The sequence below is a fragment of the Dreissena polymorpha genome, chromosome 10 (assembly GCF_020536995.1).
Source record: "Dreissena polymorpha isolate Duluth1 chromosome 10, UMN_Dpol_1.0, whole genome shotgun sequence".
In the NCBI taxonomy this organism is placed as follows: Eukaryota; Metazoa; Mollusca; class Bivalvia; order Myida; family Dreissenidae; genus Dreissena; species Dreissena polymorpha.
Genome location: NC_068364.1, coordinates 80,538,743 through 80,559,272, shown reverse-complemented (window position 1 = coordinate 80,559,272; position 20,530 = coordinate 80,538,743). Strand labels below are relative to the sequence as shown.

The following is a 20,530-nucleotide window of genomic DNA, read 5'->3' as shown; positions in this document are numbered from 1 at the left end:
GTTGGGATTGTATTTGGGTCATCTGAGGTCAAAAAACTAGGTCACAAGTTCAAATAATAGAAAAACCGTCAACAATTTGTTTGTGTAGACAGAAGAGGTCGCAGTTTTCATCCAATCTTAATAAAATTTGATCAGAATGTTTATCTTGATGAAATCTGGGTTGGGATTGTATTTGGGTCACCTGGGGTCAAACACTAGGTCACTAGGTCAAATAGAAAAACCTTGTGTAGACAATAAAGGTCACAGTTTTTATCTAATCTTTATGAAATTTGGTCAGAATGTTTATCTTGATAAAATCTGGGTTGGGATTGTATTTGGTTAGTCAGGTGAGCGATTCAGGGCCATCATGGCCCTTTGTTAAATACTATCTGCTAGTGTGTCCTTTAGATGTTCTTCACTTCGTGATCCAAAAGATTACGTCAGTTTAACAAAAGTTGCGAATGCTTAATACGATCTCTTATTTTGTAAACCAGCACCAGGAAAACTTATCTGAAGCCACTTCATGACATATTTTAAAACGTTACAAGATATGTGTTGCTGGCACGATACCTCACACTCAACATGTGTATATAGGTCTTTTTGTAACATCTCTTAGTGGAAATACTGTACGTACGGAAAGCACATCTTGGGCACAAATACTTGTAAAATAATGCAGGATATTTTTCTAAATGCAATCATTCAACGGCAGAAAAGTAGATCATGGAAAACGTATTGCAACAGACGAAAGCCATGAAATTAACAAATAGTACTTTCTCAGTAGCCTTGATGTTAGCGAGCTCGTCTTCTAAGCAGGATCCCGTCTTTTCAGACATATTTATTTTAACTCAAAACAAGGTCACAAATTTTCAATACATTCCTATATGTTTCTTAGATAAAATGTATGTAAAAGATAATACACGAATCTAATTCCTTATAACATATACTCAGATAGGTAAAACCTACATCGTGACTTATATGTGCCATAGCGATGCTTAATATGGCGTGTTCCCATAGGTCAAAGATTCTTGTCTCTTACCGTTACGGGGCCTTACTTGATACGGCTTGTTGACTTCTCCCCACAAAGATGTTTTCACAACTGTGGATTGGGGTTGGGTTTGCTGCAAGAAACGCAATAATGATCCAGAAGATTGAAAAGCTAGCCGGTGAGTATTGGTTAGTATTTTAAGTACGAAAAAATACTCGAAATCAACTAAAAATTCTTCATTTTCGTTAGAAATAAATCAAGTCATTGTCATAAATAAACACTTCATGCTATATTAGCAGTTTAAAAAGTGTTATCACGCTGTATTCCTCACATTAAACTATATACTGTATTATTCACCATTTAAAAAAGGCTAAAATATTACTTCAAATTAAATGGTCACGGCTAACATTTATATTTGAGCTTCAGGTTTATTAATCTAGCATTTACACTTCACATATGTATGAAAAAAGACTACTGTTTAATAAATTACACTTGTGCAATAAAAATATATAAAATGCAAATCCATGTATTTTTATTTGCTAAATATTCGTTGTGGTGCTTGGTTGATTATACCATTCTCTTTTATAATCCAGTAAAGGCAAATACTTTAATTTAGTTCCTAGTCTCTAAATCACGATTTTTATTTTAGTGGTACCGAAACTTCACTTTTTTAAGATAAGGCATTAAAGAGCTTTCTGTGAAATTGGTCAAACTTAACACAATAACCATTTAAATCAATTCAACACTGGTCCTTACCTATATGGTAAGAGTTCTGATTGAAAGCCAAATAACTTGTTTACACTTGTTAGACATACAAAAGTATATTCAAACATGTAACCATGTTTTTAAATATGAATATTTATGGCCGTAAATAATATTTAAGTGTCAATATAGTAGATGAATATCAATGACTAAATACTTTCATATTCAACAGAAACAACACTGAAGCACATGTATTATGCATAATTAAAAAAGGTATCACCTTCAAATACAAATGTTTTGTTTGTAAATTAACTACACTTGTATTGGTATTTACAGACATTTGTCTTACCATAGAAAATCATTGTGTTATTAATCAATCAAGTCTTTCAGCCTGTTTCTTGTTCCCCATTGCAGGAAGAACTAACGTGCTCAAATATATGCACATGCCTTCTACAAAAAAGTTGTTTGTTCCCACTTAGCCAACTTACCTTTATTTTGTTAATGCCAATCCTTTTTTGGTTTTCCAGGTTGAGGTTTTTGTTGGTTTAAATCACATAAATAGCTTAACAATTGCCATCATTTTTGCTTCAATCATGTTTGGTAAATTAATTGAAAGTAACTTAACTTAGAAATAATGTTAAATAGAGATGTGTTAGATTTCTGCATGTCATAGCTTATTCTTATTTAATTAGGAATCATTAAAATAAAATGAAAACAAGGGACAAAATTGTCACAAAACCAGGTTTTCAATTAAAAAAAGTATGATAAAGGGAGACAACTGCAACTCAAAATGTTCATTGCTACTGACTGTTCATCACAATTACCCCCCTTGTTTCAAAATCAATCTTTTTTTAGTCGTGGCGACCTTGACCTTGGAGATATCTACGTAACTCTTTCGCGCGACACACCGTACAATGATGGTGAACAAATGTGCCAAATGATTTTAAAATCTGACAATGAATGACATAGTTATGGCCAGGACAAGCTCATTTATGGCCATTTTTGACCTTTGAACTCAAAGTGTGACCTTGACCTTGGCGATATCGACGTAATTCTTTCGCGCGACACACCGTCCAATGATAATGAACAAATGTGCCAAATGATTTTAAAATCTGACAATGAATGACATAGTTATGGCCAGGACAAGCTCATTTATGGCCATTTCTGACCTTCGAACTCAAAGTGTGACCTTGACCTTGGAGATATTGACGTAATTCTTTCTCGCGACACACCGTTCAATGATGGTGAACAAATGTGCCAAATGATTTTAAAATCTGACACTGAACGACATAGTTATGGCCCGGACAAGCTTGTTCCGCCCGCCAGCCAGCCCGCCAGCCAGCCCGCCCGCATTCGCCAATCTAATAAACAGTTTTTTCCTTCGGAAAACCTGGTTAACAACTTTAGCCAGCCAACCAACCTACATTTTTTGCAATATAAGTGTAAACAAATAACTTTTTTTGCGGAACAGGTTAGGTGATTATTCAAGTGAGATAATGCAATACTAATCTTTGTACTGCTATCAGAAGCAAAGTAAATGTTTTGTCTTCTTGCTTCTTTCATGCAAGCCATTCATTTTGCCTTTCACATTTGTGTTTGTTCTTGCTTTGTTGTAGTGTAATGATGTCTAAGATGCTCTGGCAAAAGTGTGCAGCAATTAAATGTGTTAAGAAAGCATCCTTTAAGACATAGGTAAAGCTTTCCAGAAATGATATTCAGCAATGTGATATGCATTTGCAGTTCAGATATAAGGCTCATTTGAGTTAACAATATATTATCTCAGGTCCTACTCATTTGTTCAATCCTAAAAAACTTTATATTATACAATCTATTGATCCTTACATTAAATTTTGAAATTCCAAGACCCTGATCAATTCTTTGTTCTACAATGTTATATTAAGTAATAACAGAATTTTAATAATTAAAACAGTACCATATGCTATAAATTATTGCACATCATGGCAAAAAAATATAAAGGAGGCATATACATGTTAACATATGTTAGCATCATCTCTATAATCACTTGGTATATGCAAATGTTAACACAATTACTGTACCTTGCATGTAAACCAGATGTTGTGGTAGAAACGATTACATTCATTTACCCTTTATTAACCCTGGATCAATCATATCTATTTCCCAGTGAGAAGCCTTTAAACCTTTCAAAACTTTACATTCATTTTATTTACAATCATTGTGATCTATATTTCAGTTGATGAACGCTCTGAAGATTGGAAGTCTTACCAACTCTAGATTCGCTAAGGCTGCTGAGTTGGCAAGCACCGAGAAAATAACAGTTGAACGCAGTGGGGGTGGCGTTTAATAATACCTTTTTTATGTGTATAATTGTTCGATTTATTGATTTTACCGGTAATTGACTTTTTTACATTATCCAAAGACCGTATCTGATTGTTACTTGCAAAAACATCATTATTTGTCTAAACATCAAGTTTTATACTCTATATGAAGATATTATATTTCTGATATATTGTTGATGCTTTTCTCAAATTAATTCATTTTATTATATAACATTTAACTGTGTTTTTCTTTACAAACAAAAGGTATGATTTTACTAGGTGATACAATATTGTAAATGAAAGAATATCAAGACAGTGAACAATTTATTGATATGCTGAATTTGAAATACGAGTATGAATTGTTTAGTGCTGAACGATGTTTTTTTCTCTGTTATTTATAGTTAATACAATTAAAATTTTGAAATTATTTATTTTATCAGAAAAAAGCATTATCTGTTATCACTATTTTTATGCCCCCGGTAGGGTGGCATATAGAATTTGAACTGTCCGTCCGTTCGTCAGTCCGTCAGTCCGTCCGAAAACTTTAATAATTATTGGCCATAACTTTTGCAATATTAAAGATAGTAACTTGATATTTGGCATGCATGTGTATCTCATGGATCTGCATATTTTGAGTGGTGAAAGGTCAAGGTAATCCTTAAAGGTCAAAAGTAAAAAAATACAATCCAAGGGCAGTAATAAGTTTTAAAAGAGAGATAATTTCTAAATCTGCCAAATGATATATTGAAATTTTCTTTCAAAGCGGCGCAATAGGGGGCATTGTTTTTCTTACAAACACATCTCTTGTTATTAGTAAAGGTAGACTTTTGTTGTCATTGTTATGAATTTCAAGTGCTTTTTACAGCCTATCCACATGCATTCACATTATTATTTGTTTTGGTTTTACAAATTACTGTGTTCTATTTTATTTTCTGACCACTATGTGTCTGTTTAATCTGATTTACTAGTAAGTACGGAAAAAGTTTTGTATGCATTTTATTTTGACTGAATATTGTTTGGATATTACAAAAATGTATTAACCCTTTCCCACTCAGAAGCAAAGTGAAAATGACTATGTACAAACAGCATTAAACGAGAACAGCCTACGATTAACTCGCAGTCCGTCAAGGTTTTATGCTGTTTGCTGCTCATCAGTATCTAAGGGTTGGAATTGAAGCCTATAAAACTTGAAAAAGGTCTTTCATTAAATTTAACTTTCTAAGAGACTACAAATGCATCAAAATACGTATCTAAGTCAACGTGGTAAAGGGTTATGAGAAGAGTTTGGAGATTAAACAATAAATTCCCTAGGAAAAATGCAAACAGGGCATGTTTTCATACAGCTATTACCAAATCAATCAAGTAACTGTTTGTTTTTGATTTGCATAAAAAACATGTCGTTTTAGGAGACATTAACATTGCATATTTCTTAATAAAGAAATTGTAAGTAATGTCGAATGTATTGGCTATTTGTCAATGAAAGTTACAGGTATGTAAACACTGGGTATTGAAACGCACATCAATATTCTCAAGCATACGAGTCAGTTGTAACTTTGATGCACTTGCATATTTGTCTAGATTGACATACATAGGTTCATTATTAGGTTGAACAATAAGATAAACAACAAAAATAAATATAATAATGTGAACCTGTAATTTAATGATCAATTTTTGTAAAAATTCTATATTAGTTTCAGCTATACAGCATTACATGTTACTTTATTATTATCATATTTGTAGTAGAAATATCACCACAGGAAACCCGATGCCTGGTGAGCCAGGTAAGACCAATCCAGCAGCGCGGTGTATTTTCGAATGAACTTACATAGGGTAAGTAAATTGGAAAAATTAAAATATTTCAAGGTCAAATTTGAAACAACTGTGAATTAACATTGATAACAAAGGTATTGGCCTACATGTAGAAACAATCCTGACAAATTTTCTTAAAAAAATGAGCGAAATGTGGCTCCTTGAAGTAGAAGATCGGGCAAAATGGGCCATGTTCAGGCATTTAGGGGAGAAAAACTGCTCTAATTTGCAAGCAGGGTTCCTCCAGAAAACTATTTATTGTGAAGCAATTTGCGTTTATTGTCATGCATTGAACATTTTATATTGAAACAATACATCGCTGTCATGCTCTGACGTTGCTAGCATGAAGATAGCCCCATGGTACAAGCAAACTCAATGTATATTTAAAACTGTTTATTGTATCGTCTTGTGACCAAAATGTGGTAAAATACTACAAAAGAAGAAAAGACAATTGTTTACTTTATTGCGTCATAATCAGTCAAAATCATTAAATTCAAAATGCAACTTTCTTTGACTGCATTAGTTAATATTAACACAGCTTACAGAATTGTGAGAAGTATGAGTTAGATCTTAACATAGCTGTATACTATATATAAGTTGCTTAATAGAAAAACAAGTACGAAAATTATTGAGTACGAATTATTTGAGAAACAAACAAAACGGGGTTGTACTAATAGTAGATTATCAAACCTAAATGAAACCTAACAAATAACAAAGCGAGAAAATACATACAACTTACACAATGTGGGCTATAAAGACTGGAAATTTGTTATTTTTAGTGATTTGCACGGACCCCGCCTTTTAACAGTGGAACAACCGATGCAAAACAATTACTAAGGTTACACACCATAGAGTCCGAGGGGCTATGGACAACACAATCACAGTGTCAAAGGCATGTCATTTAAGCTGATTCTATATTCATAATTTCTCTTGTGGATAATAAAATAATGTGACAGAGCAGATTTGATTTACGGTTTAAATTAAATGAAATAAATAGAACGTCCGGAAAATACTACTGTCCGGAAAATACTCGCTAACCATTATAGAAAGTTTTAGAAACGCATTTGAAATCGAAAATTATATGAACTAACACAAATGATCAGTGTATTTTTAAAGCGTATCCAGCTACAGCAGATTTTCCAAACGAATGTCATGGTTTAAAAGCAAAGTCAAGTATGTTACAATGTCATTCATTTAATACAAGTATTTGATTTTAACAATTGGAGAAAACCCCTCGACTGTCCAAATAAACACCTACCTGTCAATTAGGAGCTTCGCTACTTCCCAGTCGAATGTAGCGCCTATGATATCTTTAATTTCTTTCCAACGTTGACATTGGTCGCCAGTATTTACATGTCTCAACCGATGTCGCTTTTGTTTTTCTGATATCTTAATATTTTTCGCGCTAGCCAACTTTTTCGGAGCCATTTTGGAATTCACTACGCAATCGCAATTTGCATTGTGGGTTTAACACGTGACGATGATGATCAATCTAATTGCGTTATTTATAGTTTACCTGGTAGACATACCCAGTAACATTTTAATACCGAATATACTGAAAAAATGACTTTTTTCAAGTAATGTAACATACCAGTCGTGATATTTTGATCAATATAAACTAATAATTGTAATACAATACGGTGTTTTAGAACTTTTCTTTTCTACGTCGTCGTGGTTGACCGTCCCTTTAATGTACATTTAATACACTTGCAAATGTAGACAAGACACACTATTAACATAAAAAATGTACTTTTTCTGCATTTATTGCAGTATTTATGCTCTTCAATGTGTTGAAGTGTATGTTTTATCTTCACAAATACACTTTAGGAGGAAATAAATATGTTTAAGTGCATTCTAGTGTGTTTTAAGTATATTTTCAAATCCGTTAATACACTCTCCTGCAAAATACTTCAAAAAAGTCAGAAAACAAATACTCAAGTGTAGTAATAATAAAAGCTATTTATGTGCATCAAAAACAGTGTCATATGCATAACAGTGACTATTTAGTAGCAGTAGGCCAAATATGGTCTGCTTGTCGTAGAAATAATGCATTTTGTACAATACAATACATGTTATATACAAAATAGAGCTTCCCTAACAGTTCCTTAACTATATATAAACAATATTCAATTAACTACGCTATGCACAGTTGGAATAAGAAATAAATCTTGGTATGATCTTTTCAATAATGTATAATATTCTGTTTTAATTTATAAGTGAAATGGACAATTGCATATAACAACTGATTTTACATCAAAACTAAATGTTACGTTGGATTTTTTAATTACTCAAAAAATGAAACCGTGTCCATGCTTTCATGAACACAGTTGAAAAATGCTGTCAGAATGATAAAATTTGACCTCACTTTTAATAAAAAAAGTCATGGAAAACTGCTTCTTGTACTTAAATAATAGAATTAAAATTACAACAAAACATTCTGAATATGAAATAAACTGTTTTGTCTCAGAAAATCACCAAAATGATGTCCATTCACAGTTTGATATATTAATTAAAATTCACATAAATCATAATTCAAAAACACAAAATTACTTCAAATCCTTTCGCACAATACTGAAGTAATTTCACAGTTTATGATTGTTATTTATTCTTTATTAATTAATACATGTATCATTATAATAGTGATGCATCTTCAATTCAATTATACACATTTTAACATCACTGTTAGCACTTATAATATAAAAATTAAGGCTGACGCAGTAAAATAATAATCCATGATTTCTAAAGTACTTTCACACAATCAAGGAATACAGCTGATATTGTTATTTTGCTCATGTGATATTAATTTGGCTCCTATAGAGAAAACTAATATCAAAGCAAATATGAATAATTTAAACTTAGATTAATTGACTATTGATAGAAAGATATTGAAATATATATATTCATGTAAAACTAGTACTAAAATATGTATGTTTCAATTACATCATTTAGGATTATTATTTTAAGACACAGAAAACTGAGAAGAATAAACAGTATCACATTGTAACAGTGAATATTGGGAAAATCAACCTTTGTATTATTTTCTGTGCTGGTCAATGTCATAATTGATATAAAATGTATATTAAACTGGAAGTTTTTTTATATATATTAAATGATAACATTTGCTTGGTCAGCTAAATTGTCACAATCCAGTGGTGTTTTCATTTCACACTGTAGTTTTCGCAATGACTGTGGGTTTGTCCTGAGAATCAGCCACACAAGGTATCATTTTTGATTAGTTGTCAAGTTGATGCTCATCAGTCTTTTATAATCCAGTATACCTGTAAAAAGCGAACTCGCAACTAATAATCAAGAACAGGTAGTTATCACTCATGCATGCAGATGGATGCACAATTACAATGTATGCATTTAGACTTATTTGGTACTGCACATGAATAATTGTCCATATTTGTGTTGCTATTATATAACGCTGAAGTACTAAAATATTCAAATGGCTCCGTGCTGTAATGGACGTGGTGTCCATATAGCGATCGGGATATCACGGGTTCGATCCCCCCTGTGTTCTTTATAACTCTCCCAAAGACACCAAGTCCTGCTTCTAGGCGCAGGAAACGGACTCAAGAGCGTTTAAAATAAGTAGTAAGTACTTTTAATTGAATCGAGCTAAAATAAGTAGGTTTAAACTGAATACTAAAATCCTGATTCATAGAATTCATTTGAATCAAGCAAATGTCATCATTAAAAAAATGAATACAATTTTCAAATTCTTCTTTAAAATAAGTAATCATGATAATTTTAGAATAATTCATAATTGTCATGATAAATTCTAGTTATATTATCTAAATGATAATTATTAAACACTAAATGTTAATTTATGAAAAAAACTGTTAATTTAACAATATCATTGCATTTACAAATAGATACACCCAATTATATCAGAAACATAAATTAATTAAATTAATGATAAACCCAGACATTATTTTGATTAATGTTTTTATACATGACCGGTCATCTAATGTATATTTAGCCAGTACAACAATCGGCAATGATAGTCTGTAATGCATAAATATTCCGTCGTGTATGAACGATTCGCTTCCTCCAACTGAACACATCTTTAATGTTTACAACTCGAAACGTAATGTATGCAGTTTCACTTTGGCGTTGGTGGGTTTTGTAAATACCGTAAATTCACTTTCAAAAGTGGACAATAATGTTGGAAAAGTAAATCACTTGGATAATTGGTCAAACTGCAACACAAATGCACGTAGACAGTGCTCAATATATCAAAGTTTCGGTAGAATGTTTGGCGCTTGTTCAATGCGCGTCGCATACAGCCTTATAACAATAGACTGATAAGCATTTGGGTAATAAAGTAGTAATACCAGCCAAGATGGCGACCATTTGACTCGAGGCCTATCTTGCGGACAATTCCGGAGATAGCCGATGTATAACGATTGGTTACTTCCGCGAAAAATGTCACTCAGTCCAAAATAGCAGGGACACATGAAACAGATGACGATATTTAAAATTCAGAAATAATGTGGGAATATATTAAATGCAATAACAACATCATTCAAAAGGTTGGTTAATTCCTTTTGCAAACCGTCACGTGAAACGTTAATGATGGAAACAAGTTTTCAATGAGGCGGTTTCGTTTCGAAAACGTTATTATTAAATGAACAGGAACTCGGGTTATGTAGGGATCATTTTCAAAGCAGAGAACTGACAACGGCTTGTGTGAATTTATTTGTCGTTTGTATGTAATGTTGGCATTCCTATGTAGCCGAGTTTAAGCTAAGTTCAGTTTTAATTAATCGTTAATAAGTGGTTATATTAATAGTTTACTTAAGCCACTGGAGTTATGTCACAAACAGTAAGCTTATACGTATTTGTTTATACAATCATATTAAAATTCGTCAAACTTAAGCAGAAAACAAGCACCAGCAATACTTATTCTAATAAACATTGATTCTTCGACATTAATCGATGACATTAACTAATGGTTAACGTTAATAATGACATACGTTCATGCACAATCTGTTTCGGAGGTGAATAAGTAAAATCACAGCACGTTTTCACTGAGGATTTCTGTGCCCAGCATTCGACGCCATGTCCAGTCTTTTGTTACATTGTAATGTTATTGATTTCTGCGATGCAAATTAAATATAAGGTGTTGCGCAATCGCGCGATTTCATTATACTGAGTTTTATTAATTTAAATGCGGTAAAAGGGTGTGCTCTCAGACAGAGGATCAAACAAGATACATCTTGCTTGCTAGGCGGACGGCATATCCAATACGCCACAGCAGTACTTTAAATATATACGAAACGTGGAGCTACACTTAAGCTGCACCACAAAAAGAAATCCTTGCTATAACATCAGGCATAGTGGAACGAATGTCTGATCCCTTCGTGCTATATTCCTCTCCGTGTACTGGTCCACTATGTCATCTCTTTCCATTACATGCCATATTCTGTTGCAGCTGACTGAGAAAATGGAAAATTGCATCTTTCCACCGCAATGAATAGATGATCAGCTGAACGAACGTAAACAAAATTAATAACAGCATTGTGCAAAATGACATGGTTATATGAAGGGCCGGGTTCAAATAAAGAATGGCTAATGTAATCCTTTATATAATACTAATGTAGGCCTTGTATAAAATATTGTGCATTCATTAATTGCCCCTATTGAAATGAAAACCTGGCATTACACATTATAAATCGAAAATATATTATTTTACTGCTAAAAGTTATGCACAAAAAGAATGCCCTATGTGGCAACAGAAAGTTGGAACATTTGTCTGGGGTCTCTAAAAATAGCGTCGGAGCCAATGTCCGGGTGTCAAAATAGCGTTGGAACCAATGACCGAGGTCTCAAAATAACGTAGATTAAACCACTGCCCGGTGTGCCAAAATATTGACCGTGGTCTCAAAATAACGTTGGAACCAATGACCGAGGTCTAAAAATTAACGTTGGAACCAATGACCGGGGGCTCAAAATAACGTCGGAACCCATACCCGGTGTGTCAAAATTACGAAAACATTAAATGACCTAGGTTTCAAAATAACGTAGAAACCAATGCCGCTTGTGGCAAAAATATCATTGTCCGTTTTAGCCATAATGAACCGTTTGGACCCCAAGAATTTTTCCGAGATTTTGCAAAAAGTAACCCGAACGGAAATGGATTCATCGCAAAGTATAAGCTAGAAAGTGATGATAAAGATAAAATAAAGCACTTTTAAATTGACAATACAGAGAGACAAAATATCTCTTTTACGTACATAATTCACAGCCCATGTAAATGCCAGCTTCTGGCGCGACTTCTTTTGTAAGTTAAGTGACGAGACATCATATATAAGGACATAGAGGTCTTTTCTTAGCATGACGTCATTCTGTGTTTGGGAAGCTACGGCCTACGGGTGGCAGAGACAGCAGCGTCTCTATGGTTACAACAAGTCGGTCATGTCAACGTGTGCTCTTGAAAAATCGGAAAACTTACAGAAGGTCAAATATGCGTATTTATTGAAATTTAGGTTTTGTATTGAAAACACTATTCGTACTATCATGTGCAACACTGTTGTTGTATAGATAAACCCGTCTTCTCTCAATAAACGTATTTTGCATAGGAAAAATCATTAAATGGATATATACTTAAGATAAACTGTAAAAATAATGTGTGAGTACTTATACCGATACATAGTTAATCGACTTAAATTTATGCTAATAACTAAGTTCCAAGCCATTCAAATATTTGTAAATTAAATTTAACCTATGACTTTTTTATGACAGGATTGTTTGACAAACCCGAGGCGAAAGTGTTTGAAGACCGCGCTGCTGAGATAGGAGGTGCCTCGTGTCCGGATGTACATTAAAAACAATCCACTGACACCGGCGAGAACATACGATTCTTATGCGCGTTAATTCAACATAAATAAGTTTCACCAACATCACTACTTTTGGTTCAAAAACCTTACATGGATCGACGGGCGTTTGCAACATTCATGAACCAATGACCTGATGATCCTCACAACATGGCGGTATATGTGACGTCATCGGAACTTATCTTATTGTAATATCAAAACGAGCTTATCAACGGCTGATCTAAAACTGATCTACGTGACATGTTGGTGCATGTTTTGTTATTGAACGGGCCTAATAACATATTGGCAAACGGCGATTTAAAATATGACAAAATAATATCTTAGATTCCAAGATCGTTATTATGTTATATTAACAAGCGAACTAACGTGTGTGGCGAAAAATATATAAGATCTACCGTTTCTTTGGATTTAATCATGAATCATAATGAACAGTACTATAACAGGTTTGAGACACTTTTAATCGTTAATTAGGAAAACATTAACACTATTTATTAGCAATAAACTTTGATGAATCTTTAATGGCCGAATGATACCTCGTTTAATGTATCTTCTTAAGGACTCAAGAAAATATATGAAGCTAATTTATTAAATAACACAAATTAATTTTACAACGAAACCAATCTTTGCAACTCTATCCTCATTAACCGGTTGTTAGTCTCTGTATCTTAATAATATAAAGAAGTGAAAGCACCATCAGAGAATACAAGAAAACACGACTGTCATTTCCATGAGGCACATGTGTTAAAGTGAATAAATTAGCGCCGGCAAATTAGCCTTATTGATGATGTCTATCTGTATAAAAGCGGCATAAAATAGTTTAAAGCAGTGACAGCAGGGCCAGTTGAAGACAGCAGCGATTGCAGTTATAATACACACATATTGCTTATGTTAAAGCTGACAAAATATTTATAAATTGAAATATTTAGAAGTCTAACGGTCGAAAAGCGAACTAATGTTCTTGGAAAATTACACCATATACATAGTTTGTGAACTGTTCCATTCCAGATTTATTGTAGTTTATTCAACATCGGATATCCAAGTGGTTTCAGTGTCATGAGGTTTGTAACGCTGCTGCTAGCGTTCAGTACGTTTGGACGGTTGATCTGCCAGAGCGCAAAGGCAGACGTTTGTTGTCCTGTTAAGTTGTGTTCATATTCTACTTAGTTGTATGTTCAATACGTTTTAAAAATATAAGATGGATTATATGGTCTATGTTGTATTGTGTAATATGGTTTCTATCTTAAATGAAAAAACATTTTAACATGGATAGCTGTAAAAATTTGTATGCTTTTCAGTAAAGCTATGCCTTATTTTTTTATAGGTTTTTATACATGTACATTTTGTTTATCAATGTATTATCCATGGTTAGATGATTAAAGAATTTTAAGGTGATATGCGTAGAACTCAATTATTTTTCATGTTGCCACGCGAAAGCCATATTTTAGGAAATAAGTAGTTGTAGCATGCTTTTATGAAATATGCCTGTTCATCAACTAGCCTTAGAGAACGGAGTTTAATGCGTCATAGTAACGTCCTATGGGCGCTTCTTTCTAATCATTACGTTGTCTGACATGCCTAGAATATACAACGTTTCTGATTAAAGAATTCATCGTGCAATAGCTGCGTGCGTATATATTTAAACAACAGTTAAATTAATAAATATTTTACCATTTATTTAAAAGTAAGGTTATATCTTTTCTCAACTCGTAAGTAAAAGTTCTGATATTGCCGTGTACTTCCGAGCCTAAATGTAAAAGAGCAATTTATGTTCCTATAAAACAGACTTTGTAACTAAAAGTGTTTTTTCAGTGTAATTTCTTTCATATTTTAATACACATTTGGCTCTGCTTGATAGTTTTAAATAAAAAGCGTTTAAATAAAAAAAAAACAGTAATTCAAATAAGGGTTCGATCCTTGGACGGGTTGATTCAGAGGCGGTCACATTAACAACTCAGTGATACAAAGTCCGATATTTAATCCAGCATTTATTTAGTGTATGTAAGAGATTTATGTTTTGTCAAGAAATTTAAAAGAAAACAACAAAGACACGCCATATTATTTCCAAATTTAGATAGTCCAATAAGCAATTAATGTTCTTATAAAAGAGACGTCGTAAGTAAACGCATTTAATCAGAGTTATATATTATAAATATTTTAAGTACGTGTTTGGCTTAGCTTAATAATTTCAAATAACGGAACGAAAATACAAAAACAGTTAATCAAATAACGATTCGATCATTGGACGTCTGAATTCAATTCAGAGGCGGTAACCTTAACAACTCAGTCATACAAAATGCAATGTTTCGTCCAGCATTTGTTTAGTGTATGCAAGCGATCCATGTGTTGTCAAGAAATAGAAACAAAAACAACAGATACACTTCAAATTATTTCATAGTTTAGCACATGCTACTCTTTTTATAAAAAACAAATGAAAACATGTTACACGCGATAAAAAATATTATATTTATACAGTTATTATAATCCAATATAAACAAAGTTAGTTTAGTTTCTTAAATCGGTGACAAAAATGGAGAAAATTTATTTTTTCCGCCATTCTATAAACATGTTCGTTAGGCCACAACAAATTGATTAAATGTTCGTCGGATTTGCCGCATCTAAATATCTTAAAACGAAATAATTTTTTTTTTATTTTTATTTTGCACCCGCAGCACTTATTAATCTGCGCAACTATTAATGTAATGATTTAGTTTAATTTAGCCTATACATTTTACGACATAGACTTTTATAACGCTTTGCGTTATAAGATTAGTTTACGGTAAAAAAGGCGGCGTTCTTGTGTATTGTCGTGTCGGCCAAAGACACAAATGGAAATGTTAATTTTTCCCCGGGGCAATGAGTCATTGCATCACAGATGATTTTAGAAAATTATTTATCTCCGCGGCATGAGGATGTGAGATGTCGCCGGTATTCGTCCGTTTGGTAAAAGTCTGCAATAAACTTGTTGGTATTGATTAAGTTAAAATATCAAACATTAACATGCAGCTGAGTGTCGCCGTTAAACTGGACAACAAATGCCGAGTTCTATATAAATGGTACATGCCTCCTATCTACAAATTCATATAGTTTAAGAGCACTTTTTCCCCAATAAAAAAGTCACAGGCTGTAAAATATAACGCGAAGAAAAATCTCTGCCTATGCTTGATTTTTATTGTATGAATTATTGTTTCATGTTATTGAACCATCATTGACAGAAATCTGAGCTTCTAATATAACTTTGATTATACAAGATACAGTGTACCATGTTAAATTTAAGTATTACTACCTGATGTGAGTAAGCAGAACAGCTATTGGAGATCTTTTAAATTATTTTTTACAAACATCGGATAAGAGCTAAAACTCAGTTATTACTACTAAATGATATTGTACTGGTATTTTGAAGATATCGTGCATTTATTTGGCAAAATATATCAATTTACATTTGTTCATATTTATTTTTCGCTTTTCGCTCGGCTGTGATTTAATAAAAACAACAGAATAAACATTATATTTTTTATTTCGCTCGCTCGCTCCTTTTTTTGGGGAGCTAAAGTCCGTAAAACAAATATTCAATTCGTTGTGGCCTAAATAAACAATTTCTTTCATTAATGCAATTTGTTCTTAATATATCATGCTACAGTTATGTCTGACATTCTTAAAAATCTAGTTTGTTGAATGCATCGAGATACATCCATGTATTTATTTTCTACATAAGCATTCTCAAATGTTATTTAAAGTGAACATACTGGGCTAAAATTTAGGCCATCCCGAAAACACGAACAAACATGTTTAAATCTGTTCCAATACATTTACAGACAAAAGATGCGTTTTCACAAAAACCTGCTGCGATGTCAATCTCAATATTGACCACGGCACGATTGGTTGCCTGATGTCGACGACAAAAGACGATACGACACAGAAAGCTAAGAAAATGTTTAACATTATCGACAAATGTCCACAAGATGTCAAGGACACGGTGTGGTACTTTTCTGAGACTTCTAGACGTTGTCAATGTTTGTTTGTAGGTTTCTCTTGTTGGCTGCTGGCTTTGTCAGACCACATTCAACACATTCCCGTTTTACGTTTTGGAATTGTCCCGTTTCTTGAAAATGCTGACCCTTGTAAGTAAAAAATTAGGTTAATAGTTTGCATTAAACGTGTACACGTATTCAAATCATAACGTGGCAAACGGCTTTAAAAGGTAGTTAAAATCAAAATCATGTAGTCCGATCTGTTAGGGCATTCCTTATGTAAATCTTGATCTATATAATTTATCTGAATTAACAGCGCTATCCTCTCGTTAAAAAAATCCGTAGTGTCTTGTTGGCATGAGACGCGAATCAGAGCTATTTGGTATTTTTACCTTTGCAAAATGATATGTTTGGAATTGCGTGAACATGTCATCTAAGGTTTGTAAGACACAAACATGAATTTTATGTTGAAGATACGAATCTAATACCACGTCTGTGTCGACGAGAGGTATGTATACTTGAGAGATAAAGTTATTTATCGAAGTAACATGCCCTGTCTTTCCAAAATATGTTTGTCAGATTTGTACTCAAGTATTGAACCAAATAGTCAATACAACATTAGTCTGTGTACGCACCACATATTGGTATGGGAGATACGGAGGCGATCGTTGCATATAACTGGCTATTCCAAATCAACCTATGTCATCCATTATCACACTTACGTGTACTTAATTTGAATTAATACTTATTCATACCCATGCCCGCTTCTGTAGAAATTACATTTTTGCCTAAAGTAAACATCATAACTTCTGTATTCTTTTTATATTTAAGTTTCCCATTCGGAAACGTATTTGCATTTGTGAATTATATGAATTAGCCTTATAAATAAAACAAGCATTTAAAAAAATACAATCATTATCATCTTCAAGTTTTGTATTAAACATATGTGTGACGTGCCTTGGGAAAATGCACCAGTTTGAATGTGTTTCAAAGATCCGTATGTTCCATCAAACAATGACGTAATTTTAAAACAAATCTTATGTTGTCAGAAATTTCTACCTGGATTTAGCGGTACAGACTGTACATGATGAACATGGAAAAACCTTACACATAAAGTCTGTTGTTCATATGTAACGCATTATATTTGTTTGATGTTAAAAGTATATTTTATTATATCTAGGTTCATGGGGAGACTCCGTTAGAACATGCGACCTTAGCTGACCTAGTTCCAGTATGGTCACCGAGCCGACGTCGAATATACAGGTCGCAATACGTAAGCAGGTGTCACAATGTCTCGGACGGCCAGATATGGCCAGATGCAATATCATGTCGATTATCCGAAACAGACAAGTCAACGCAATCTGCGTCCGAGTCCATAGATGATCCTTTGGTCGTAAGCACCGATAGAAACTGTGATGCCATTTTTGTGTATAGGGGTGACGTAAATGATCTTGAACCTTTACATTGTTTTGACTTTGAAAACTATACCCTGGCAGGATCGTGCGTGTTTTCGGACGCACTGTTGTCGGAACGCTTAAACCACTCTGATTGCACAGCGCGCTGTGAACAATGTCCAATCGCACGTTTTGGTGCTTTTAAGAAAATTGTATGTGCCCATTGCAGCAATTATGTCAAAATGTAAGTTTCCACGTTTGCATGTCCAGACATCCAATCAACCATTTCAATGTATCCTCTAAGTGACCTCCTGGAAGGCGTGGTAAATGTACTAGACTTTCGTCAGCCACAACAAGCCAAAGAAGATGATGATTCACTGGTTTGCATACACGATAAAAATGTAAGATCATTTTCTTTTTAGTGTAATATTCAATGTTCAGAAAAAACATTGTGTGGGAAACAACACATTTTCTTATACGAATCAGAACCCTTTACTCCATTATAATTTAACAAACCAAGTATGGAGCGGGATTATGAACATGAGTCACCATTACGATAATTGGTGGAATGGATGGTTAGCTGGGTTTGTAGAAATTCTTGTCCTACGAACTACAACTTATTTTAATTTCGAAATATATATTTTTTCCCTCGCATCATATTCAAAAGGAGCAATAAAGAATGACATCTAGTTTTTACACGGTTGCTTTTAAATTGCATTTGGTGTTCATCTTGCTTATATGTTTCAATGTTTATTCGCTGTATACTGCAAGAAATCAACCAAAGCTGAGTGATAAATGTAAAAAGAATTAAACACGTACAATAAATACACAAATTCAAATTAATAAATTTTGTGCCAATAATGGAAATGCAAATAAAGCAGGAAAATTGTAATATTATGGGATTGCACATTTCAGTGTTTTGAAAGAACTTGAAACAATAAAAAACACAAAAATGCAAACGAATAAAACGCTCGTACAAATAAGATGATGTGTGTATTTTTTAGGTTTGCTAGAACTGTACAGAGCACATAAAAGAAGGAAAAACAAGTATATATATTTCCTTTTATCAGAGCTTACAACCAACACAAACTTTTAAAGTACTTTACATTTTTAGTTTACCCATTTTCAGAGCGTCGCAAAATGCAAGCTCGTGATGTGCCCCGCTGGATTCGATAGGTATGATGGGGAGTGCGTCATTCGTAACAACATTCAGTTAGGTAGGGTCAACTTGGTTTTGGTTTTGAAACTTCAAGCAGTTTACGTGGATGAAATCTTTATTGAACATATCGTTAAACAAACACAAGTAAATTTGAAATTCCCAATCTTTCCAAACCACAGTTGGATTGACACTTGGTTTTCATTTGCAGCATTTCTTTCAATGAGTGATAATACTAGCAACAATGATAGAAATGTCTCTTTGCATTTTGTCGTCTCATTTCATAACCTATTTATTGACCTTAACTATTCGAATCTCATATTCAACATAACACAGCTTCTGACGAAACCGTTGGTGATGTATGATACGAACGGTATAGCTCAAGTGTTCGATTGCTCATTGTATCCGTTTGATATGTGGAAATTAAAAAGTAACAGTAACAATCTATACATTCCCGCATGGGACTTAGCAGAGGTGCACAATACATCTTGTTGTAGTTATCCTTATCAAGGTATCACTTATTGGGATATATATAGAAACGGTGGACTCGCAAAACTCCCTAGTTGGTTCCCATTGTTTTTTTCCGAATCTGGCGCTTTGTGAGCAAATTGACCTAGAAGAGTCTGATATCAGCTTTCTTGCTCCAAGCGTTATTTTGGTCGGCGACACAGTGCTTTCCAGGCATGAATTCCTGAAATACATCGCCAAAGATGGGCATACCAGGTACCTGAGTGTGCACCAGTGATGTTTCGTCTCTCATATATAATGATACGCCATTGTTGTCGAATGATGTTCATAATGATTGTTTAATTTGGTATGTGCGTTTTTTTGTAAGTATTATCGGGTATACCATGCTCTGATAAACTTAATGAAGTAAAAATCAAAACTGATATACAGAATAAAACGACTTAATGCATAGTGCACACTAAAAGATAAGAATGTGATTACATATACAATTATTTTGAGTTTATGTGCAATTTGTTAATGAGCATTACATCAGAATAAATCATTAATATAAAAGCAGTATATTAATGTGGTTCGACACAAAATTCCATAAAATATTGAAATAAGTTCTGAACATACAAATCAGTCGTTACATCAGCTAACAACATGTTTATGTATACATGTCGTGTTAGTTTTGCTTAGTTTTCTCCAACTTAGTTGTCGTTTAATTATGTCATTTCTTTTGTAAACTGCCAAATTATAATGTCATTTGTGTATGCGACACGTATCAAGTAGATTATATGTTTTTGTTACAACTGTTTAACTACTTGTTTTTCAATATGAGCTTATTGTTTTTTAAATTAAGTATTTTGTTCGTTCTTTAATATATTTATGTAGGTTATACTTTGAGACATTTTGCTGATACATCCATACTACAACGCAACTGAATATGAA

General features: G+C 33.3%; 2 protein-coding genes across 4 annotated transcripts in view; both read left to right on the top strand.

Moving 5' to 3' along the window:
* The window catches only part of LOC127847051 (glycerol-3-phosphate dehydrogenase, mitochondrial-like), a 60,482-nt gene extending 56,482 nt beyond the window's left edge, over positions 1–4,000 (top strand). The window contains exon 17 of one of the 3 annotated variants that reach the window (XM_052378592.1): positions 3,879–4,000. In XM_052378592.1, the coding sequence (XP_052234552.1) occupies positions 3,879–3,989 (111 nt within the window). In that variant the 3' untranslated portion in view covers positions 3,990–4,000. The remainder of the gene's footprint in view (positions 1–3,878) is intronic. The other 2 variants (XM_052378595.1, XM_052378597.1) reach the window with 2 other exon arrangements.
* Positions 4,001–11,345: 7,345 nt separating this feature from the next.
* Positions 11,346–12,746, top strand: LOC127849272 (uncharacterized protein SCO4629-like). Its single transcript, XM_052381989.1, is given in 3 exon segments — positions 11,346–11,354; positions 12,114–12,188; positions 12,609–12,746. Coding segments are annotated over 3 exon segments (222 nt in total).
* The last annotated feature ends 7,784 nt before the right edge of the window (positions 12,747–20,530 follow it).